Source organism: Quercus suber, unplaced genomic scaffold (assembly GCF_002906115.3).
Source record: "Quercus suber isolate HL8 unplaced genomic scaffold, Cork oak 2.0 scaffold_369, whole genome shotgun sequence".
Lineage (NCBI taxonomy): Eukaryota > Viridiplantae > Streptophyta > Magnoliopsida > Fagales > Fagaceae > Quercus > Quercus suber.
Window position 1 is genome coordinate 1 of NW_027069821.1, and position 25,682 is coordinate 25,682.

General features: G+C 35.3%; 2 protein-coding genes and 2 pseudogenes across 2 annotated transcripts; 1 reads left to right on the forward strand and 3 right to left on the reverse strand.

The window, feature by feature from the left end:
* Positions 1–485: 485 nt before the first annotated feature.
* LOC111994819 (phospholipase SGR2) lies at positions 486–13,210 on the forward strand (the record flags this gene model as incomplete). The annotated part of the gene is given in 12 exon segments (XM_065760475.1): positions 486–551; positions 649–1,206; positions 1,288–1,360; positions 1,437–1,558; positions 1,785–1,857; positions 2,512–2,614; positions 7,264–7,357; positions 7,441–7,503; positions 9,779–9,827; positions 10,264–10,367; positions 11,097–11,143; positions 12,528–13,210. Coding segments are annotated over 12 exon segments (1,593 nt in total), but the record flags the coding sequence as incomplete, so codon positions are not given.
* Positions 13,211–18,719: 5,509 nt separating this feature from the next.
* LOC136061974 (disease resistance protein RPM1-like) lies at positions 18,720–19,466 on the reverse strand (annotated as a pseudogene).
* A 1,063-nt stretch (positions 19,467–20,529) lies between these two features.
* Positions 20,530–21,090, reverse strand: LOC112022408 (disease resistance protein RPM1-like). The gene is made up of 2 exons (XM_065760462.1): positions 20,743–21,090; positions 20,530–20,637 (listed from the first exon to the last, which is right to left on the reverse strand). The coding sequence occupies exons 1-2, from the start codon at positions 21,088–21,090 to the stop codon at positions 20,530–20,532; spliced, it is 456 nt and encodes a 151-aa protein (XP_065616534.1).
* A 2,038-nt stretch (positions 21,091–23,128) lies between these two features.
* LOC112022406 (disease resistance protein RPM1-like) lies at positions 23,129–24,687 on the reverse strand (annotated as a pseudogene).
* Between the last annotated feature and the right edge of the window lie 995 nt (positions 24,688–25,682).

Here is a 25,682-nt window from a genome sequence, read left to right on the forward strand (position 1 = left end):
ACTAATAAAAAGTTTTTTTTTTTTTTTCTTCTGATAAACGGATTCATATCAGCCTTGTAGGATTTTTTTTGGGTAAAAGGTGTACACTGAAGATGTGCTCTGGGTTTGGTCTCATAGGAATTTGGTTATGATCAATGAGAGGATCATTAGAGGATTTTTATGCATACATATGTATACATATGCAACAGTTGCAAGGGATTTGCTGATCATAGTTATTGATTAAGGAATTCTTCATGCATTACCTTTTGTTGGAGATATCTTGAGCATATAAGATTACATTGATTTTTATTCTTTTTTGAAATGACATTAATAGATATATTTGTATTAAATATTTTATAACTATTTATTTTCTTCCTCAGCAACTTCAGCTGTTGCTTTGAAAAAGTAAATTTTTTAAATTAGTAGTGACCAACTCAAGCTATTAAGGACATTGGAGGTAACAGCATGATTAGTGCTTGAATTGATAAAAATACTTCCTCCACCAGGTATCCATCCAATTAAATCGGTTATACTTGAAGTTTCTGAAGAGGAATCCAGGCTATGACGGAAAGGTTAGCAGCGGAATGCATCCCTGGTTTTTCTAATTTTTTAAAACGAAATATAAGTTATGTGCATAGAATGATATGAATCATGCTAACATTTATATAGGTTTCAATATATGGGCATTCGTTGGGAAGTGTCCTTTCCTATGATATTCTCTGTCATCAGGAGAATTTATCCTCCCCATTTCCAATGGATTGGATGTACAAAGACCAAGCTAGAAATAAAGAATCATCTCCTGATGTGAACAACCAGTCTTCTCTGTGTGACTCTTTGACAAAGCTGGAGGATAAAGATTTCATGGTTGTTAATGAAACTGAGGACAGGGTGGATCACTTTGAGGACAAGATTACTTCACAAACAGATTTAGATGCTGAAAACGAGGAAGGAGATGCTGAAGATTCCTCAATAATTGTGGGTCCTATCACTTCAGATTTAGATGAACTTACTGCAAAGGCTATGGACTCCAAACAACCAGGCGGTGAGAAAGATGTTGATGAATTACTTTGTGATTCTAGTGACATACTTTCTCAGAAGAGGGATGCCTTGAGTGAAACTATGAACATGGATTCTGGCATCCAGATTGAGGGTTTGGAGAAAATGACTGAGGACATGTGTGAAGATGAAGGCAATAAAAACAAAGCAATCAAATTGCTGAAGAAAGAGGTGTGACTATAAAAAATGATCATTTTTCTTCATGGCTTTCTATGGAACCTTTTGTATAACATGTAATATTTGCTGCTTCAGATTGATTCGTTAAAGACCAAAATAGTGGAATTGGAAAAGCAATGTGGTGGTGGAGATACAAGGTTGCATCAAGGTGACCTCCAATCTTCACATAAAATTTCCCCCCTTTTTTTGTGTTTATATGTCTGATTGATGTGTAAAATATACAGGAACTAAGGAGGATCTTACAACTATTCAGGAGCAACACATAGATGAGAAGCTTCCATCTGGGCAAGATGATGCACCAATGAATTACACCCCATATATTAAGTACACGAAGCTTGAATTTAAGGTAAAGAAGGGAGATTTCTGGATCCTTTATTGTGCAATTTCTTTTTTCCTTTTTGCATAATGGAGTACCTTGTTCTTTACTTTATCTAGTGCTTGTGGATTTTCAAAAGTAAATGCTTGCATCTTTGAAGAAGAATGAAATTGGTTCTATGTTTAGTTGCAAATCAGATCTGCTCATATTTTGGAATGGGTATATTTTCTCATATGACTAAAATCTTTTACATCAGGTTGACACATTCTTTGCAGTTGGATCGCCTCTTGGAGTATTCCTCGCCCTTCGTAATATTCGTCTTGGCATTGGTAAGAGTTAATATGCATATGGATTTAAGACCCTGTATATGTATTGGTGCATGAATATCCTTTTTACTAAGAATGTTGATATCTCTCTGAAATCTTCCGAAGTTCTTAAATGGTTATAATTATCTTATGATTAATTAGTCTAGATATTTAGTTTGTACTGATAGTATAACTTTCTTTTCCAGTATGAGCTAAAGTGTTTAACATCATGTGTTTATACTTCCACGTAAAATTTCTGCTTTTTTAGAGACTAAAATTTAACTGAACTTGATGCTCAAAGTTTCTAATAAATGTTCATTCAAATACTTATTTGTGGACAAGAGCTTCCGTATTTCTTAATTTTAAGTTGGGCTCTGACTATTTTTTTACTTTATTTAAATGTAATCTACCTGATAAATATGCAGAGGTCTGTGCGGAAAGTTAGTTATCTATAAATGAGTTTGTGGTTTGTGTTCTCCTAGTAATGGGCATAGGTTTGTTCCGGATTTGGTGAATTTTGGTAGGTGTCAGTCTTTTCTCTTGGGGTTGCTAATTTGCTTTGTAGCTTTAGGCTGTGTCTTTTTCTTTAGTTTTGAATTTCTGTTACTCTTTTATAAAATTAAGTAGTTTCAGATACGTGTTCTAGATTTAATGACTTGCTTTTCGTCTTCATCCCAGGAAAAGGAAAGGAATATTGGGAAGAAGAAAATATAAGTGAAGAGATGCCAGCCTGTCGGCAAATGTTTAACATTTTTCACCCGTTTGATCCTGTGGCATACAGGTCAGTCATAGTTCCTCTATTACGTTGATGTTTCTTGTTTCTGTTTTGTTTTCATTTGCTTAGTAGACATTGTATTTTGTTCTCTAAGGATAAAGGGAAGAGAGAGAGTTGAGGAATTTGATTTTCTCGGTTAGTTATGATGGGAGATAGTTTTATTTGACTGCGTTACTGAGGTTGTGGTAGGTTGATTACAGTTCTATGAAGCTAAAAATGGTGTCATGGAATGTTCGAGGATTGAATGATTTGCGGAAACGTTTGGTTGTTAGAAATTTGTTACGGGAATGGAATTGTGATGTTATTTGCCTTCAAGAAACTAAGCTTGCGGGCTTGGATAGACAATTGATTTGTAGCTTATGGAGTTGCCCCTATGTAGATTGGGTAGCTTTGGATGTGGATCGGACAGTGGGTGGGGTTTTGTTGATGTGGGATAGGAGGACTTTAGAAAAGATGGAGGTTATGGTGGGTAATTTTTTTGTTTCAGTTCGTTGGCAGGGTATGGGGGATGGTTTTATTTGGGCTTGTTCTGGGGTTTATGGCCCGAATGATAATAACTTGAGGGGGCAGATGTGGGATGAGCTGATTGGTATTTAGCAATTATGGGAAATCCCATGGTGTTACACAGGGGATTTTAACATTGTTTATTTTCCTAGTGAACAGTTGGGGGGGATCTTGCCTTACCCCAACTATGGAGATGTTTTCTGAGTTCATTGAGGAGCTTAGTTTGATAGATTTGCCTTTGGAAGGGGGGAGTTATACATGGTCTAGTGGCTCAGATCAGCCTTCGATGTCTAGGATAGACAGGGCCCTGGTTTCTCATGATTGGGAGGATTGCTTTCCGAATGTGATCCAGCGGGTTTTACCTTGTCCTATTTCAGACCACTTACCCATTTTAGTGGAGGTAGGAGGGATATTAAGGGGGAAAAGTCCTTTTAGGTTCGAGAACATGTGGCTAAAGACGGATGGGTTCAAAGATAGGGTCCACTCTTGGTGGAATCGTTATTCCTTCTCAGGTACTCCTAGTTTTGTATTTGCTGAAGGCTTTAAAGGAAGATATTATTCAGTGGAATTGTAGAGAGTTTGGAAATGTAGAGCGTTGGAAAAAAGAATTGTTAGAGGCTCTGAAATTATTGGATGCTAAGGAAGGGGAGTATGGCCTTTCTGATGTGGAGATTGGTGAGAGGGCTGTGTTGAGATCTCAAACTCAGAACCTTCTCTCTTTGGAAGAAGTCTCGTGGAGACAGAAGTCGTAGATGCTTTGCATTAAGGAAGGAGATAACAATACCAAGTTCTTCCATAAGGTGGCCAATTCTTGGAGAAGGTATAATCATTTTAGTATGTTGGAGGTGAATGGGGTTATTTATGAAGATGAATTTGAGATGGCTGACCAAGCTGTACAGTTTTATAAAAACTTGTACAAGGAGACTGAGGAGTGGAGGCCTTTTGTGGAAGGTCTGAAGTTTGATCAGTTAGAGGGGTTGGAGAAAGACTGGCTTGAACGAAGGTTTGAGAAGAAGAAGGTTCTTCGAGTTGTCAAAGAGTTGGACGGAGATAAAGCTCCAGGTCTAGATGGTTTCTTTATGGCTTTCTATCACCATTGTTGGGGAGTTGTGGAAAGAGATGTCTTAGTTATGTTTGAAGGGTTTTATCAACACAGTAAGTTTGAAAAATCCTTTAATGCAACTTTCATAGTCTTAATCCCTAAAAAAAATGGTGCCTCCAATATTCGTGATTTTAGACCTATTAGTTTGGTGGGGAGTGTTTACAAGATTTTGGCTAAGGTTTTGGCAAACCACCTGAAAGAGGGTTTGGATCAATTGATATCTAAGTCTTAGAACAATTTTGTGGGCGGTAGACAGATTCTTGATTCAGTTCTTATTGCTAAGAGTGCGTTGATAGCAGGGTGAAGAGTAAGACTCTAGGGGTTATTTGCAAATTAGATATTGAGAAAGCCTATGATCATGTGAATTGGGAGGCTCTTCTAGATTTGTTGAAGAGAGTGGGTTTTGGGACTAGGTGGTGTAGGTGGATTCGCACTTGCATATCTACAGTCCAATTCTCTATCTTGTTTAATAGGTCTCTAGCCAATTTTTTTGGGAGTTCGAGGGGATTGAGACAAGGGGACCCGCTATCTCCCTTGCTGTTTTTGGTTATGATGGAGGTCTTCAGTAAGATGATGAAAAGAGTTGAAGGGGCTGGTTTGCTTCGAGGTTTTAGAGCTGATGGTAGTCGGGGTGGAGGGGTTTGTGTCTCGCATCTTTTGTTTGCGGATGATACGATTCTGTTTTGTGACGTAGATGAGGAGCAGATTTTACATGTTTGGATGCTTCTTCTTTGTTTTTGGGCAATGATAGGTTTAAAGGTTAATGTGCTGAAGAGTGAGATGATTCCCATTGGGGAAGTGCCAAATGTCCATGTCTTGGTAGAGTTTTTGGGCTGCTAGATTGGGTCTTTGCCTATGACTTATCTTGGTATGCCATTAGGGGCGTCCTACAAGTCCCCTACTGTCTGGAATCCTATCTTGGAGAGAATTGAGCGTAAATTGGCCGGTTGGAAGAAGATGTATTTGTCTAAAGGTGGAAGACTAACGTTGCTTAAGAGCACTCTATCTAGTCTTCCTACATATTATTTATTTGTTTTTACCATCCCTACGCATGTGGCTAATAAAATTGAGAGGTTGCAAAGGGATTTCTTGTGGGGGGATTCCAAGACACATTTGGTGGGGTGGGACAAGGTGTGTGCACCTTTGGAATATGGTGGGTTAGGGGTAAGGAAATTAACTACTTTTAACAAAGTGTTACTAGGAAAGTGGTTATGGAGGTTTGGGATCGAGGAGACAAGACTTTGGAGAAGGGTTGTAGCTTCAAAGTTTGGGGAAGAATGGGGGGATGGACTTCCAAGCTAGGTAGAGGGTACACGGATGTGGCCTATGGAGAAGTATCTGAAGGGGTTGGGAGGAATTTAGCAGAGTTAAGCTTTGGACAGATCAATGGTGTGGGAAGTCTTCACTTCATTTGACTTTTCCAAATGTGTATGGGATGGCTTCCAATAGAGAGGCATCGGTGGCCTCTTCTCTTGAGTGGTTGGGGATAGAGGAATAGAGAAGCTGGAATGTTCATTTTTTTCGAAGACCAAATGATTGGGCAATGGATGATGTGGATAATTTTCTCCGCACCTTGGTCTCAAGTCTACCTCCCATTGAGAATGGAGACTATATACGATGGAAATTGACAAAGAATGGGGACTTTGTTGTCCGATCATTTTACAATAAGTTAAGAAGACCTTTTTCCATTATTTTTCCTTGGAAAGGTGTATGGAAGGTTAAGGCTCCTCAGCGTGTCTCCTTCTTTGTGTGGACCATTATGTGGGATAAAATCCTTACAGGTAATAATTTGTGGGGTAGAGGGATGCATTTTGTTGATTGGTGCATTATGTGCCGTTGTAATGGGGAGACGGTGGATCATTTGCTACTTCATTGTGGTAAGGATCATAGGTTGTGGAGTTTGGTGTTTAGATCTTTTGGGTTTTCATGGGTCTTGCCAAGAATGGTTGCAGATACTCTCTTTGGTTGGTGGAATTGGCTTGGAAAATACTCATCTAGCATGTGGAATCTAGCTCCTTTGTGCTTAATGTGGTGTCTTTGGAGGGAGTGGAATTGGAGGACTTTTGAGGACTTGGAAAGCTCGGATGACCAGTTATTGGCTTCTTTCAGTGGCTCCCTATTTGACTGGTCTAGGGCTTGGGGAATCACCTCTAGTGACTCTCTCCCTATGTTCCTTAGCTCTCTCCTTTGCATTTAGTATCTTTCCCCTTTCTTTTTTCTCTTTTCTTAATCTGCTCGATCTGTACTGTTCTCTCTGCCTTTTGTTTTTATGCAAAAGGCAGTGTTCTTGAATATATATCCTTATTACTTATTAAAAAAAAAAAAAAGAATTAGGTGTATGAAGGGCCGGGTGTGGTTTCAACCAGCTAGTTTGTCTTTCCTCTTCTTGATTTTGTTGGTGGATTGATTTCTGTGTGCTAGTTTCTGGTTCCATTTTTATTGATTTATTCATCATTATTTGATTCCTCTTGCATATTTAGATGTGTACTTGGGTTGCAACTTGCAACCTTCCAATGAACTTATTTGGTAAGTACTTTTAATGAGATCTGCGTAAAAGATGTAGTGTTGATGGCTAGAGAGGAGAGAATATAAAAAGATTGTGTGAGCTTAACTCCAGAGTGGCTGCCTTCTCTTTTATATATCATTTATGAAGTAAAATTACAAGTTTTCTCATGTTGAATATTAACAAAAGAAAAGAGAAAATGGTGCATGTAAGGCATTGCATTGCTTACTTTTAAGGGAAAATGATGTAAGCAAGACATATATTTAAGCGTGCTATTTAATAAATTTTAACTCTGACTGCTGGAAATGGAGAAGGGCCCCCTTTCCTCTTCCACTCTCTTGCTCTTTCTACAAACTGATACAACGCACACACACCTACCCCTTTTTTACTTTGCACAAACATACACATCAAACCATGGTGGTATAAATCAGCTATAAGTTTTGTTATAGTTGTTACCATTTTTCCCTTTTATATTATTTATTTGAATTTGGTAATCTATGGCAACATTACAGCACATTAAAGAATATTTTTTGAAATTTCTTACAGAATAGAACCACTTGTCTGCAAAGAATACACCAATAAACGCCCTGTTCTTATACCTTACCACAAGGGTGGAAGGCGGTTGCATATTGGATTCCAAGTACGGCTCTTTAACAACACATAAATGTGGATTAAAGTCTCGTTCTCTCCCTGTTTTTAATATGCTCATGGTCTGTGGTGTAGGAATTTACTGAAGATTTGGCGACTCGTTCTCATGCAATCATGGATCATCTACACTCCATAAGGGTGGGCTTTATTAACCCTTCCAAAGTTAATATATCTCTCTAATTTCTTACATGCAAGAGTTTTATTTTTCAAATATAGATCTTAAAGAATGAGTCTAATAGGCAAGTCCTGTGTCATAATTGGCATGTGATTCCATTCTTCTTTGAGAGTTCTCGACGCAGAACGTATTTTCATGAATAATAAATAAAAGGGAAAAAGAATCCTAGACTTCACCACCTAAGGGTGCTTAGAATCACCACCAACTTGTAGAGAAAACACTAACTCAAATTTATTTATTCAAATTGAACTGTCTCAAACTATTCTTGGAGTCTCTTTTTAATAGGCTTCAAGGCTTACATCACGTTACAATTACATCCCATGAAATCCTCAATAAAATTAAAGCCAAAATTTAAAATTCAAAATTCAAAAATGAAATCTTGTATCTTAAATAAGAAAATATTTTAATAAATAAATGTTAGAATTATGGTTAAATGATTAAATTAACCATTTTCTAACACCTTTAGCTTTTGGGAAATTAGTAATTCAACATGGTATTAGAGAAGGAGGTCCTAAGTTTGATTGTTGTCTCCATTGTACCTCTCATTTAAAATTTTAAAAATCCCGTATGTTGGGTCCCATTTATCAAGGGGGATTCTAAGCCCACATGTGAGGGGGAGTATTAGAATTATGATTAAATTCATCATTTCCTAATAGTTTAAGCTTTTGGGAGAATCGGTAATTTGACAATAAACTCTAAATAAATTTGATTGTGCTCTCTACATCACTTCTTTTTGTCTGGGTCACTGGATCTTTACACACATTCTTTAACTTCTTTTCTAAGCTTTATGTCAGCCACAAGTGTTAATTTCAAATGCGTAGTAACATTACATTCTGAAGAGCTGTAAGATAATATAACTTCCTTGATTACAAATTAATAGCGGAAGATAAAGAATATTGTAGTAGATATGTGGCTATGGTTTGGAGATGCTCCCCTCTGCTTCAAAATTTTTTGCTAACATCTTAATTGTTGTCTGAAACTTTGGTTTTATTTCTGTTGGTGATTGATCAGCACCTGCCTTTTGATCAAGTTTTCTATCCTTTTTGCCTGCTTTGAGCAAGCAGATTTTAGGTGATCATATGGTTTCTCTTTAGACATATTACTAGGTTAAAATTACAGTTTAGGGTACCTGCATTATGGAAATAGGTTAAATGGTTCTTGTAAATGAAGTTGGCAGAGAGGAGTAAGAAAAGGGCTCATAAAGGAGTTGACAACATTTTGAGTGGGGCTTCAAAAAGAATCTAGATATAGATATGGAAAGCTTTGGGTGGGGGAAGGTTGCTTTAGTTTAACCTTCCCTTTGCATTTTTCTTTTTCTTTTTAATATCAATAACTGGGATTATAATTCCCAACTTATTAGTGGGGAATCAAATGTCTCTTTGAAGATAAATGAGATTGAAAATGAAATAGAGTATTCTTTAGTAATTTTAAAGGGGCATGTCCCTGGGGGCGGGGTTTCATTTCTTTGAAATTGTGGCTATGCTATTTGGTGAAATTTAAAGGTGGATTTGCCAATGAGCTGTGGCTCAATTGGCTCAATTGGCACTTCCTTGCCCCTTAGAATGGGGTGGACAGATTTTGAAATCCACTAGATGCATGTATAACTTGCCACTTATAAAAATAATGTTGGAGTTTGAGCTCTTGAATCTGTTGGTTTCAAGTACAATGGCACTTGTACACCACTAGTTATAAATTTAAATCTGGAAGAAATGCCTTAATCTGGAAATACCACTTTTATATACTTATGTATGTGACTTTTAAATAGTTTATTTTTGCTAAAAAGTTAAAAGTAAACATTCGTCCTCTTCTAATCCTAGAAGTTGAAATATTTTCCAAACTAATCTTAAGATTGTCACATATACTAAAGCTTCTACTTGATTGGTGGGTTTGATTTTGGCTTGACCCATAATTTAGCATGGCCATTGTCAGGTTCCCATTTCTCTCAACTTTGAATGAAGTAGTGTGTATGTGCATCCAAATTGACTACGCTGGTTGGGCTGGTTTCCAGTTTGGGAGGATAGAATGCTAGCTCAATAAGTAATCATGTAAATATAAATAATCTCATATTGTTTCTGTTTATGATTAACTGTTCTCGTATTCATTTATAGTACTGAGTGACGTTGAGCTTCAGTCAGGCCCCTCAATCGCTTTGTTACATTTTACCATATTATATGTGTGTGGTGTTTGTTTTTTACTCATACAAGATATTAAGTTCTAAGCTGTATGCTGTTTAAACAGGTCAAAGTACTCACAGTTTGCCAATCCAGAAGCATGGATAGACTAGAAGGTAACATAATCTTTCACCCTTCTGTTTTGCATTACTTTTCCTGTTTCCTCCCTTTCATTGTTATTTCATATTCTCCTCCTTCTGTTCATAAAGGTAAGGAGGATTGGGGTAATATATCTTAACAGAGTGGTACTCTTCCAAGTATCTGCATCAACCCCCCACCCCCCTTTCTCCATGCCCCTGTTTTTTTTTACTAAAAGAAACAAGAAAAACAGAGAAAAATAAATCAAACTGTTGCCCCACGACCAAAAAATAATTTTGATACTATAATCCAGCTCCACTGAGTGGTGGCTCAAACTAATCAGTATTTATTATGGAAATCCATTTTTTGCTATTTAAGCCTATCTACGGTTGTGTGGAGAAGTATTTTAATCAATCTTATATTCTTTGATCTATATTATTAATACGTGTAAAAATTCTAATGTTTATATTGCAGAAGAGGGAGAGGATTCCCAAGAAAAAGAGGGGAGATCATATGGTTCTCTTATGATTCGGAGATTAACTCGAAGTGAAGAAGGACGGATTGATCACATGCTTCAAGTGCGTTGTTTTACCAATTTGATGCTATATCTTACAACCATGTACATGGTCATGCACATGCACATACTGATACTGCACATATATTTCTAATGATAACTGGGATTAGCATCTTGCATTTGTTACTTGTTAGAACTCATTAAAAATGGATAAGGTAGTACCAGTTCAACATACAAGGACCTAATCTGATCATTGGAACAGCTTTCTTGCTAGATTCTTTGTATGTATCCCCACCTTGTTGCATGCTAATCTTAAAACAAGGATATGGACATGGTGCTGTGTACCCAGCTCATGTAGGTCTTAGACATGGCAGCATTAAGCTAAATGCCATGATGTGAATGTTAAGAGGGTTCAGATGGATGACTCACAACATAAGGAAAATCAAATGAGGAGTTGAGATATTGATGCAAAGATTGGCATTGCATCAATCAAGGATAAGATGCGGGAGTCACCTCAGATGGTTCATTGTGTGTAATGAAGATCTACAGATGCACTAGTTTAAAAAAGTTGATACAAGTGGAAGGAGTGTTAAGAGTAAGCCGGTAAGGGGATTAAAAAAATATGTGGGTAGTAGTAAGAAGATTTCCAGAGTTAGCAAAGAACATGACTTTTGAAGTGGAAAAAGACTCATGTAACTGATATCAATGTTGTGATTAAGATTAAGTTGAACTTGAGCTGTATTTGCATGTTGAAATATGTTTTTCCAATAATAGTTTGATGTTGTTCGTGCAGGATAAAACATTTGAGCATCCATACTTACAAGCCCTTGGAGCACATACGTAAGTACCCACTTTCTACTATCTAAAAAAAGTCATTTTATACATAATTTTGGTTCTGTCAAGTATTGCTTGTTATTGGGCAAGTACTCACTATCTACATTGTGTGCAACTATTATCATCTGCCTTCCATCATTAACTTCTCGTTTGAACATTTGGCACAAAGTGTTCATGCAATTAGCATGTAATGATTAATGTATCTGATCCCACCAAACCATGTTTAAGCAACAACTATCACTATGATTCTTCTTATGTGTTTACATTTATTGGCCTTTTTTGCATTTTTTCAAGCTATCCTATTTGGTTCTTATCTAATAATCTGTTTCTGCTAACCATAAGGTTTTCACAATGTCAATGATTACTATATACTTGCAGTTGCTAGAAAGTTTTTCTTTTTTCGTTTCTCTTTCTTATTCTTACACCACAGAAGGGTTAAAACATTTTTAACAAAATGTCAGATTGAGTTTAGGATATTTATGTTCTCAGAACTTCTTTTTCATCTGTTCATAATCATTTGATAAATTGCACTAATCTTTTTCATCTGTTTGTAATTGTTAAATTACAGATTGTCCCAAAAGTTTAAGCTATTAGTATGTGGTAAATTTAATTATTTAACCATAAACTTCTAACATTCCTCCTCACGTGTGAGCCGAAACTATCTTTTAAAAGGTGAGGCCCAACACGTGGGAATTTAAATCGGAGGTAGAATGGAGGAGACAATGATCAAACTTAGGACCTCTCACTCTGATGCTATGTTAAATTACTGTTGTCCCAAAAACTTAAGCTATTAGGGTATGGTAAATTTAATCATTTAACTATATACTTCTAACAGTAATCTTGTTTATGACTAAGAAACTGAATTAATAACATAACTACAAAGAACAGTTTGCAGCACCAGCTTGAATTAATAACATAAGTACAACAGCAAAATCCGTTGGCAACAAAAATTGTCACAAATCCATAATTTCAGTCAGAAAGAAAGAGATTAAGTTGCAGAATTGGAGAAAATGATTAGGGAAAATTACATTTTACACTATATATTTTGGGGGTTCTTTCAAATATAACCCAATAATTGTGGTTCCAAAATAAATCCTATAATTTCAAAAGTTCCAATTAAAATCATGAAGTTTAAGACTATTACAAATTAAACCTTATAGTTTTGTTAGTTTCAAACTTTGGACTTTAAAAATCGTATCACTTTAAACTCTGGGTCTTTTGAGTTTGATTTGGGGGTTTGATTGTGGGTTTTAAAAATTTAACAGTTATCTTCTCTTTTATCCCCATTCTCTGTAGTGGGGAATATAATAACAGACAAGTAACTTGAGCCTGCATGTTGTGTTGCTTTTGTACATTGATCTTCTTTTAATTTGTGAATCTTGGCATACAGAAACTATTGGAGGGATCATGATACTGCACTTTTCATATTAAAACACTTGTATCGAGATATACCCGAAGACCCCAACTCACCTACGGAATCTAGTGGGGGAAACTCAAAAGAAGAAAGTGGTTCCACAGGTTGGTCTGATCAAAGAGAGACTGTTGATGAAGAACTTCCATTAACATTCTCTGACACAGTTATGGTTAGAAATTTTTCAAGAAAAGCCAAGAAGATTTGGAAGAAGCGCTGATGATAGCAGCAGTATTCAAATTCTTGCTGCACGCCTTTAGATGCATCATGCAAGTGCAATTGATGACAATGGAAGCAATTTTTGTTATTATCATATCACTGCATTCTGGGCCAATTATCTCATATTTTTAACGTTGCAGAAAGTCCTAAAATTTATGATTGTGTCATGCTGCAATGGGAATGCTAGTCAAAGTTACAATGAAAAGTATATGCCTTTGTCCACACCAGGGCTCACCCTTGAAATGTTGATTGAGAATGAGGGGAGTGGGTTAGTTGTGCTGTGTAGCAAAGTAGCAGTTGGTTAAATGGAAGTATACTTGAAACTAATCCCTATGGGATTTAGGTGAAATCAAATGGACATATACAAAAAGTGTATAGTGTTGTTCAAAAAAACATGTAGACAGTGACATACAATAGAATGATATAGAAAGGTGTTAATGGAACTCTCTCTCTCTCTCTCTCTCTCTCTGGTGATGAGAATTGCAAAAGATGGTGTAGCTTTATTGTATAAAAATACTCCTTTTGTGGTGATTTTTTGAGCTATCAAATGGAAAACTGTCGTGGTGTGTAACTTTAAAAATCAATTCACTATATTAAAATACTATTTAATCGTGTTGATATTTTGCTACAAGCCGACAGATTGATAAATAAGGTTGAGCAAGTTGTTGCTTAAGATGATTGGCAACTAGTAGTGGTATAAATCTTGGCTACGAACCCACCGAGGCCGATTTGTGCATTACAAAATCATGGCAAAGAGATCAAGTCATGGGAATAACATCCATGGTTCAAACGAAAAAAAAAAAGGGTTTATTGTCATTCCAAAAATGTACTATTATAATGTTGTCAAACCCTCCAACATGGGCGTTATGTTATGTCCTGTACTTCATACTGACAAACTGAAAATCTTTTTGCTCAACCTCCCCACTCTAGCTGACAGTAATAGTTAATACCTACACTTAATACAAACTCCCTCTTATCACTAAAAACATCTAGCTAATATTGATTGATATGTAAGGTTCATATTTAAGACTTAGTGTGTGTTTGACAAAAATTAAAAAGCCAACTTATTTTACTATTCAACTTATTTTTGTTACTATTTATGGGTCTCATTGTATTATTTCAGCTAACTTTTATCTTTATCTACAGTACTTTCAACAAAAAGTTTTCAGTTTTAGCAAAATAAACGGATCCCAAACAAACTCTTAAATACAATTCTTTAGATATTGTAAAATGTGTCATCTTCTTTTGATAACAATTAAATCTAACCATGTAACTTCTTCTAAAAAAAAAATTCAGCTGTGTAACTTAGTCTTCTCGAAGAGATGGAAGAGCATAGTTCCCTAGTTTGAACATGGCGGAACATCTACATTGTCACGAAATCTTTATGCTCACGCAGGCTATGTTTTTGGCAAAACGTGTTCCACCCTTTCTTGAGAACATAAACCCTATACTCCCAAAGTTTGGGCGTCATTGAGTGTTCCTTACCTTTTATGTCATACATAATGACATGAATTCTATTATCAACAACTTCTTTCTTTTTCTTTCTTGTTTAGCAATTGTAAGAGAGTTTTTGACATCGAGTTTGTTCAGGGATAGCTTGCTTTGGTCACCCCTTACATAACTGAATGCCAATTGCTTCTCAAAAGGCTCAAAGCATGCTCCTATGAGGCTGTTGAGGCGTGGGAATGGTGGGAAATCTGGGGGCTTGCAGGAATAGGCTTTCATGGACGAGTTAATAACCATGGTTTTCTTCGGAAACATTGAATGGGTTCTAGCTTGCTAGTATTTGCTACATATTGCTTATGCCTAATTCTTTGGTTTTGATTTCATGCAAAGCTATGACAAATTAACTTCTCATCTGGCAATTGACATGCTTTATGTGAAGAAGAATCATGGCAGCTTTGTCTTCCTCTCAATGAATTTGTGAAGGAAGTCATTGCCATTAACATATCCACTCAACCTTATTTTCCCCATAATTTAATTTCAGTATCTAAGTTTATACGAGGAAAGGAATACGTCTACAAGACTAATATAGTAATAGGATGAAAAAAGGTTCATCAAACTATTATTCAAATTGTGTGCTCACTATTGTATGCATGAAAAAAATTTGTGGGTTCTCCAAAAATATTATTTAATTTGTTTTAACAATTTTGCTACGAAGAGGGGCGGTAGGGTGATAAATAATTTTTAGATAATGTGGAAACTTTATTCAATCATAAGATATGCAGAGTTGCAAGAGCATAGTTGTTTATGAAAAAAGAAAATAGAGGCGTGAATGCATTGGAATAGGTTGGATTTTGTTTTGTGTTTTATTAAAAGCCAACAATTTCACATGTTGAGAAATATTCAACTCAACCTAATTCATAGGGAACATGTTGGGTCAAGTTGGGTGGTTAGAACCATTTTGTCAGGCCTAATAAAAAATTGGGTAAACTACATATTTGGTCCCAATCCTATATACTATATTTTAATTTGATTCATAACTTTTTAATTGTATCAATTTGACTCCTAATCTTTCAGTATCATATCAATTTAGTCCATGCCATTATCTTTTTGATGAAAATTAATGATGTGTCTAATGGTCAAAATAAAAAATTAGCTTCTGTTTATATGACAATAAACTTAAATTTTATTTTGGCCGTTTGCTATGTTAGCAATTTTCATCTAAGGTATAACGACAATGAATATATTGACATGATATTAAAAGGTTAGGGACCAAATTGACATAATTGAAAGATTATAGACTAAATTGAAATATGATGTAAAGATTAGGGACCAAATATGTAGTTTACCTTAAAAAATTTTGGTTTTCATTCACCAATTTAAACCCATTTTTTTAATAAATAATTACAATTTCATCTAAAATAAATCTCAAAATACTAAGATAGTCCGAACTAACAAATTTAAAGTAAGTTATAAAGCCCAAAATAAATTAAAATTTTTTGATAGGTATATAAAATCTAAAATAAATTAAATTAAAGAGTTTATACATATATTTTTTTTAAAGTATCAATTGATAGCAAGGTTGGATTGGGTTATTCGGATTGAAATTTTTGTCAAATTTTTAATCCACTCCAACTCAAGTTTCAAAAAAATTAGGACCCAACCAAACCCTTCAACCCACCAAAAAAAAAAAACTCTGATGTTGGTTTGGATTAGGTTCATCAAGTTGTTAAAGAAGAATAAGCAAAAGACTATAAAACTCACTGAAACAATAGAAAACAATTCACACTGATGTTAATGGTTTACACAAGCTAAATTACATACAAATTACAATACAAAAGATGAGCAAATCCATGGTTGAACCAGTAGCAATCTTCCAACAAACTGCCACAAAGGCATCTTGGATTTCAAACTTTTACATTTATTACAGACAAATAAGACACAAAGTCTTGAGTATTAATTTATTGAACAATAACCAGAATACCCAAACAATACTTAGAATTGGAGCTCTCATCAAAACATAATCCTTTTGAAGCAAACAAGGCAAACTCATAATCTTCAGCATCATTTTGCCATGAGTTAAAAAAAAAAAAAAAAAAAAAACCAGAAATATGGCTTATTAAAACTGACAAATTCATGTTCCAAACCACAAATAATAAGACATCATAGCCAAATCAAATCAAAGAAATCTCTGTACATACAATTGAAAATCTTAAGCAAGATTAGGATTATTGATATGCATGGAGGACACATAATGAAAAAACCTAGAAAAAGTTAGCGTTACATAAGTCACAATCTTGTATCTTCCAATCACACATTATTCATAGAGGACTTTCTTGGAACATATGGTGGGCATTACTCACATACATAACACGCCTACAAACACACATTCATACATGTATACACACCAAAATACATATTAAAAACAGTATTTTGACACAAGATCTAGAAGCTAACTCATTCTATTTAAAAGAATTTGATGTGTTTATCAGTTTATGCCAAGATGGTAACTAAATCAAACTCCAAGCAATCAAGCAATAGCATGCATTGTTGGCCACGAACATGGTTACTTATTTATCATGTCAGAAACCATTAGTTTCAAAAACTTAAGCTATTACAAAGTGGATAAATAATATAAGTCGAGCATACATAAATTTGTTAGTGAAATAACTTAGATGAAGCAAACTTTTTTTTGGGGCGTGGGGGTCTAGATGAAAGATAAAAATGAATGCAATAACCATTCATGAAAAAAGATAAAAATAAGAAGAAAAATAGGGAGAATTGAGAAGCTACCTTCATTAAACATTCTCGCATTACTACCAGATGTAGATCTTTGGGATACATCGCAACATTGAATAACAAAGAGTAACTTATGAGTTATGACTAAGAGTATGATAACAAATTCAAATAGATATTGCTAACTTAGGTAACACAAAGTATCAAGTTGCAGTTCCAATCACGTAAAAGAAGACAAAAACAAAATTGTTCAACATGTATTAGTTCGAAATTATGACTTGGATCACTCATTTCTTTTCATGAGCTTATGACAACCTAACAATTAGAAATGCAGTAGATATACAGTTTAAAGCAAGAGATTTGCTACTCAAAAGAAGAATTGGAAAAACAGAGAAAAATTGGAAATCCCATTAAGAATTTATATGTAAGTCAACTAGTCAAGGATTTTTAACTAGGACTCAAGAACCATAGATTAATGGACAAGATGCATCAATAAAGGGGAAATAATTAAATTGTGATTATACTTATCAGAAAATAAATAATCCTTAAGAGCATAGGGTCTAAGATAGAAACTGATAACTTTTTTCTTAACTTGATACAACCACTTTTTCATGCATAAAAGCTGTATTGAAACATAGTTGTTTTCCAACATAGGCATTATTAAGTACAAGACTTCCCAATTGGGCAAAGCAGCTATGTGAGGGAGTAGATCTTCTTCCAGTCTCGACCAATGCAATTGCAAATATGTGAGGCTTTGAAGTGAACGAAACCACTGTGGCACCTTCTCTAGTTTTCTAGTAAAATAAAGCTTTTGAAGGTTGGCAGGAGGAGATGAGAGAGCTTCCATTCGAAGAGTTTCCTCCTCATTAGTTACCTTGATAACCAAGGTCCTAAGAAGTCTCATGTTTTGAATTGAGATGCATAAGTCCGTCTCATCTGCTGCTTTCACATTTGAAATACCAATTGAGATCATTGGTCATGCTTTGAATTTGTCTTATCAAGTCATCATTTGCTTCAATAGAACACACAGCTTGCAATTCTTTAAACGTAAATATTTGATGGTTACGTTGCATTTAAAACTTGAAGTCATTCAATTTCTAGTAGCATCGAAACATAAATAGTATGCAATTTTGCAACTTTCCTATTCCAGAGGAAGGGTCTTATTTGTGTGTCCCAATGTCAAGGTTTAAGATTAAGGAGCTCCCTATGGAATTTGGGAGCTTCTTAAGTAAAGTTGCTCCTTAAATTCAAATATCTTAAGTTAAATAATTTGAATGGTTCTTCAGGCAAGTCATCAATGGGGCATCTTCCAAATCTAGGACCATTAACATTTTACTTCCAAAAGGCAATGTTTTCAACATCTTGTTAAAAACAAGAAAAGAACGAAGCTTTGACATACTAGTAAATGATTTGACTTCTCCATCAGTTTTGTGAATTCAAATGCGGCGTGCTTCGCATTCTTTCATTTCTTCTCTTCCAACATGTACAACACCAATCTTCTCTCTCTCTGATATTGATAGAGCAAGCTCCCGTAGAATATCATGCACTTTACATCTCTTTGGCCTTCCAAATTCATTCCTTTTACAACTTGAAGCATTCTTCGAAATGAGTTTAATAGTAGCTCTTTGCTACTTCTCTAGGATGGACCTTCTTATCTTTTCTACAAATCCTTCTGCCATCCATAGCTTATGAGCCTTTTCTTCGATCTCATGATCTTCTGGAAAAAGAGCAATAGAGGAACAATGCTTCAACTGATATGGTAAATCGTTGAAACTAAGCAACAAAATCCTCTTCACTGCTTCTAGCTTGATTTTTACTTAGACTCCAATTCAAGCTGTTGTAAATTTCGTTCCACTCAGACATATTCTTGGAGTACATAAGACTGCCCAAAGCCGCAATTGCAAGAGGTAGGCCTTCGCATTTTCACACAAGTTCTTTTGGAAAAGATTTAAGCTCCAGTGGACAACTTCCATTGGTACAATTTATGAATGCTTTCTTGCAAAAGAGCTCCCATGCCTCTTCGTTTTGCAGCAACTGCATATGATGAAAATGATGTTTACCTCCCAAATGATAGCAAGCTACATCTATTTGAGTTGTAAGAATGATTCTACTCCCGATACAACTATCTTGAAGTGATACCTTTATTTCATCCAAGAGATTTGTGTCCCAAACATCATCTAGGACAAGAAGATACCTTTTCTTCTCTAAATAATTTACCAGTGTTTTTACTAACAATCTGTAGTTCATGGAATTCAAGTCTGCTGGTATTGTTTCATTCCTTGAGTCATGGAATTCCTTAATCAAGCTCCTTAATACGTCTTCTAATTCATATGCTTGGGAAATTGTGATCCATGCACAACAGTCAAAATGTTTCTTTACGTCATCATTGTTGTAGGTGTTGGCAGCTAGTGTGGTCTTGCCGGAACCTCCCATCCCAATTATCGAAATGACAGTCTGATGTGGTTCTCTATCCATCAACCAATCCATTATCGATTGTCTTTTCTTTTCAATACCTACAAGTTCGTCTTTTGTAAAAAAAAAAAGAGATGATTCAGCATGACACACCACCTGTTTCTAATTATCTTTAGATCTAGTTCCCTCTATATGATCAATATCATATCTTTGGTTTCTCTCTGCTATGGTGCCCTAATTTTCCCATTAATTTTTTGTATCTTGGTGGCTGTTTGACGCCTCACCCAGAGATTTTTTGGAAAGTAAATGGTGTGGTGAAGGATCCAGGAAGATCAACCCCTAATTCATTGGCGATTCATGTGATACATGAAGTAGTCAATAATGTCTTCAACGTCATACGCCATGTCTCTCACATTTGCCACCTAAGTCTTCTCTCCTTCACTCCTTACTCCCTTTCTATCAGCATCTACAAAGAATGATTGCATGCTTATCAACTCATCTTTGATATCTTCAATTGCATCACGAGCTCTGATAACGCCTTAAAATGTATACTTGTTATATATTTATGTGGGTGTTATCTCCTTATTACTATAGTTAATTTGATGTGCCTATGCCAAGATGGTAGCTAAAAAAATCTACAAGCAATGAAGCTGCAGTAGAAAGAATTAGTGAGTCTGATTCTACCACAGGTAACATAAATAAATAAATAAATAAATAAAAACAGAGATACGATAAAGTAAAATTAATAAGAAAAGATTACTTATTTATTATGTCAAAAAATATTAGTTCATTTCCAAAGTGAATTAATAATATAATATAAATCAAGCTTGTTACAAACGTANGATGCATGGGTATAGAAATGGAGAGGGATTGTGCATCTTCTGGCTAGTAGTTTGTGCATCTCTTGGGAACTATGGTAAAGAGTAGGTGCAAAAAGAAAGTACGACCTAACTCCTAAGTGCATCTTCCCAGAAACAAGGCACTAGTCCCCCTCCCCTACATGATCTCCTCAAAATTATTTCTTAACTTATATGCTGCTTCTCAAGTGGATAGTAGTATGTACAAACTGAGTACAAGGGGCATTAATGAAAAGACATAGGGAGCATGTGACAAGCTAAAAAAACAATTACAAAAAACAACCTATCTTAAATTAGGCTATAAATCTATGACCTCAGTGTGGCACACTAACAATGTGTGCACTAAGTGGACAACTTCCATTGGTACAATTTATGAATGCTTTCTTGCAAAAGAGCTCCCATGCCTCTTCGTTTTGCAGCAACTGCATATGATGAAAATGATGTTTACCTCCCAAATGATAGCAAGCTACATCTATTTGAGTTGTAAGAATGATTCTACTCCCGATACAACTATCTTGAAGTGATACCTTTATTTCATCCAAGAGATTTGTGTCCCAAACATCATCTAGGACAAGAAGATACCTTTTCTTCTCTAAATAATTTACCAGTGTTTTTACTAACAATCTGTAGTTCATGGAATTCAAGTCTGCTGGTATTGTTTCATTCCTTGAGTCATGGAATTCCTTAATCAAGCTCCTTAATACGTCTTCTAATTCATATGCTTGGGAAATTGTGATCCATGCACAACAGTCAAAATGTTTCTTTACGTCATCATTGTTGTAGGTGTTGGCAGCTAGTGTGGTCTTGCCGGAACCTCCCATCCCAATTATCGAAATGACAGTCTGATGTGGTTCTCTATCCATCAACCAATCCATTATCGATTGTCTTTTCTTTTCAATACCTACAAGTTCGTCTTTTGTAAAAAAAAAAAGAGATGATTCAGCATGACACACCACCTGTTTCTAATTATCTTTAGAGCTAGTTCCCTCTATATGATCAATACCATATCTTTGGTTTCTCTCTGCTATGGCGCCCCTAATTTTCCCATTAATTTTTTGTATCTTGGTGGCTGTTTGACGCCTCACCCAGAGATTTTTTGGAAAGTAAATGGTGTGGTGAAGGATCCAGGAAGATCAACCCCTAATTCATTGGCGATTCATGTGATACATGAAGTAGTCAATAATGTCTTCAACGTCATACGCCATGTCTCTCACATTTGCCACCTAAGTCTTCTCTCCTTCACTCCTTACTCCCTTTCTATCAGCATCTACAAAGAATGATTGCATGCTTATCAACTCATCTTTGATATCTTCAATTGCATCACGAGCTCTGATAACGCCTTAAAATGTATACTTGTTATATATTTATGTGGGTGTTATCTCCTTATTACTATAGTTAATTTGATGTGCCTATGCCAAGATGGTAGCTAAAAAAATCTACAAGCAATGAAGCTGCAGTAGAAAGAATTAGTGAGTCTGATTCTACCACAGGTAACATAAATAAATAAATAAATAAATAAAAACAGAGATACGATAAAGTAAAATTAATAAGAAAAGATTACTTATTTATTATGTCAAAAAATATTAGTTCATTTCCAAAGTGAATTAATAATATAATATAAATCAAGCTTGTTACAAACGTATAAAAATTTATTAGTGAAATAGCTTAAATGATGCAATTATTATTATTATTTTATTTTTAAGGATAAAAGAAAAAATAAATGCAATGACCATTCATTTAAAGAGAAAAAGAAGAAGAAGAACAGATAAACATGAGAACGTACCTTCTTTGAACATTCCAAATTACTACCAGATGTACACCTTTGGGATGTGCTTCACCTTTGGAAAATCTAATCTTCCTTCTCTCTCAATGCGATTTTTATGTTCCATTGAGACAGATTTCAAATCCAGTTGTCAGAGATTTTTAAGATATTCAATGCCTTTGGGCACTGTCTTTAACTCCATGCAGCTGTCAATCTCTAAGGATTTCAGATTTGGCATCACCCCTTTTTCTATTATTATCTCATTCAATGGAGGAAAATTACAAATCTCCAATCTTGTAAGCTTAAGAAAGCCTGTATTGAAACATAGTTGTTGTCCCACATAGGCATTAATAAGTAAAAGAAGTCCCAGATGGGGCAAAGAAGCGATGTAAGGGAGTAGTTCTTCTTCTAGTCTTGATCAATGCAATTGCAAATTTGTGAGGCTTTGAAGTGAACGAAACTACTGTGGCACCTTCTCTAGTTTTCCAGTCAAAATAAGCTTTCGAAAGTTGGGAGGAGGAGATGAGAGTGCATCCATTCCAAGAGTTTCCTCCTCATTAGTTACCATGATAACCAAGCTCCTAAGACATGTCATGTTTTGAATTGAGATACATAAATCCGTCTCATTAATTTGCTGCTTTCACTTTTGAAATACCGAATGTGGTCAATTGGGTCATGCTTCGAACTTGTCTTATCAAGTCATCATCTGCTTCAATAGTACCCATAGTTTGCAAATTCTTTAACTGAGTGATATTTGATGGTACTTGCATCCCTGTAAAACATTTGAAGTCATTCGAGTTTCCAATGTAGCAATAGTACATAATTAGATGCCGCAACTTTTGCAACTTTCCTATTCCACGAGGAAGGGTCTTTATTTGTGTGTCCCCAATGTCCAAGGTTTCAAGATTAAGGAGCTTTCCTATAGAATTTGGAAGCTTCATAAGTAAGGTTGCCCTTAAATTCAAATATCTTAAGTTGAATAATTTGAATACTTCATCAGGCAATTCATCAATGGGGGCATCCTCCAAATCTAGAACCCTTAACATTTTACTTCCTAAAGGCAATGTTTTCAACGTCTTGTTAGAAACAAGAAAAGAGTGAATCTTTGACATATTTGTAAATGATTTGAGTTCTCCATCTATTTTGTGAATTGAAATGCGGCGTGCTCTGCATTCTTTCATTTCTTCTCCTCCATCATGTACAACATCGAACTTTTCTTTGACTGATATTGATAGAGCAAGCTCTCGCAAAAGATCATGCATTTTACATCTCTGTGGCCTTCCAAATTCATTCCTCTTTACAACTTGAAGCATGTTCCTGAAAGTGAGTTTTACTAGTTAGCTATCTGCTACTTCTTCTAGAGTGGACCCTTCAACTTTTTCCACAAATCCTTCTGCCATCCATAGCTTAATGAGCCTTTTTCTTCGAATCTCAAGATCTTCAGGGAAAATAGAGCAATATAAGAAACAATGCTTCAATTGATATGGTAAATCGTTGAAACTAAGCAACAAAATTCTCTTCACTGCTTCTAGCTCAGGAGTTTTACTTAGATCCCAATTCAAGCAAGAGGTAGGCCTTGGCATCTTCCCGCAAGTTTTTTAGAAAAAGATTCAAGTTCTAGCGGACAGCTTCTATTTGGACTGCTTAAGAATGCTTTCTTGCAGAAGAGTTCCCACGCCTCTTCCGGTTCTAGCAATTGAATATGATGAACATAAGGTATACCAATAAAAGGATGGCGAGCTACATCATCTTTACGAGTTGTAAGGATGATTTTGCTCCTGGATTTGCTCCAGAATTTGCTCTTGATTTTGCTTCCAGGATATCTCTCTCGAAGTGATACTTTCAGTTCGTCCAAGACATTTGTGTCCCAAACATCATCTAGGACAAGTAGATATGATTTCTTCTCTAAGTAGCTCACCAGTATTTCTACTAACAGTCTGTAGTTCATGGAACTCAAGTCTGATGGATTTGTTTCCTTCCTTGACACATAGAATTTCTTAATCATGCTCCTCAGTAAGTCTTCTACATCATATGTTTGGGAGACAGTGATCCATGCATAGCAATCAAAATGTCTCTTTACAGCGTCACTGTTGTAGGTGCTGGCAACTAGGGTGGTCTTGCCAGATCCTCCCATCCCTAAGATTGAAATGACAGTCTGTTTTTCTCTATCCTTCAACCACGTCTTTAATTGTTTTCTTTTTCCTTTGATCCCTACAAGTTCATCTTCTTCAACAAACAAACATGATTCAGAATGCCGCAGAACCCATTTGTGACTATCTTCTGAACTGCTTCGCTCTATGTGCTCACCATGATATTTCTGATTCAACTCTGAAATGGTCTTGATTGTATTATTGATTTTCTGCAACTTGCTGGCTATTTTATGCCTCACGCAAAGAGTCTGTGGAATATAAATTGTGCGGTGAAGGAACCAAGCAAATCCACCCCCAATTTGATGGCTGTTGATGTGATACATGAACATATCAATAACATCTTCAACATCATATGCTGTGTTCTTCACTTGTGTCAGCGACGTTTCCTCTCCGGCACTGCTTGCTCCCCTTTTAACTGCATCCATTAAAAAAGATCGCATTCTCGTCAACTCATGCTGGACATCTTCAATTGCATCACGAACCCCCGTTAACAGCGACGCTTCAGTTGCAACAGCTGAAAGGATATTGTCAATCAAGTGTTGTACTATAGCCGAGTCCATTTTCGCTTTCAAACTCGCTCCTAGCTCTATTGCTGAATTGTTAGGCTCCCCTTCTTTCCAATCATATAAGTTGGAACTTGGAGAATAGAGATGAAGGAAGAGAAATAGAGGGCCATGCTCTGACTTGTTGCTCACCACACAGAGACCTACGGCATAAGAATCAAGGTAAAAGTTAAAATGAATGAAGGAATTTTCCTTATAGTCTCTTCTTCTTCTTCTTCTTCTTTTTGGCATAATAATGGTGAGGGAAGGTGAGGGTACCGAATTAAATAGTTATAAAAGGACTAAAATGAAATAACTGATAATCGGAAAATAAAATAGAAAATTTTGACTTTTTTAATTCTTTCGAAACAAAATAATTGAATCTTTCTAAAGAAATATCATTCTTATCTGACTACACAATTAACACTTTGAACAGATTATTACTAACTTTATAATAATTTAAGTCAAGATATTAAAAGACATTGACAAAAATATAAATTTTCGCATATATATATACATATATATATATATATATATACACACTTGTTCAAGTGACGATTAAATCATTAATAAGATGAAGTTTAATACATTTCTTTGATTTGCCATGTTTAACAGATGCTTTACATTTTTATTTATTTATTTTTTATGAAAGAGATGCTTTACAATTTACATTTCAATTTTCCTTGGTTTATTATTTCTATATTATGAAACCATAAAGTCATTTTCCATGAGGGACCTGTTTATTTTAATTGTTTTGAAAATTCTCATTTTGAGACAAATTTCCATGTTATGCCCAATTTTTAGTGTTTCACTTTATACTCCATCAATTATAGTATGTAATGTGTTTGATTTAAATAAAAATATATATTTTTAATTTTTTTTAAATGTAACAATATGCAATTGATGGAACATAAAATATAACACTCAAAGTATGATTGTAGATTTTTATTCCTCTATCATTAATTGATCAAACAATTTGACCTTTGGAAACTCCCCGGTCGCTCTCTGAGGTT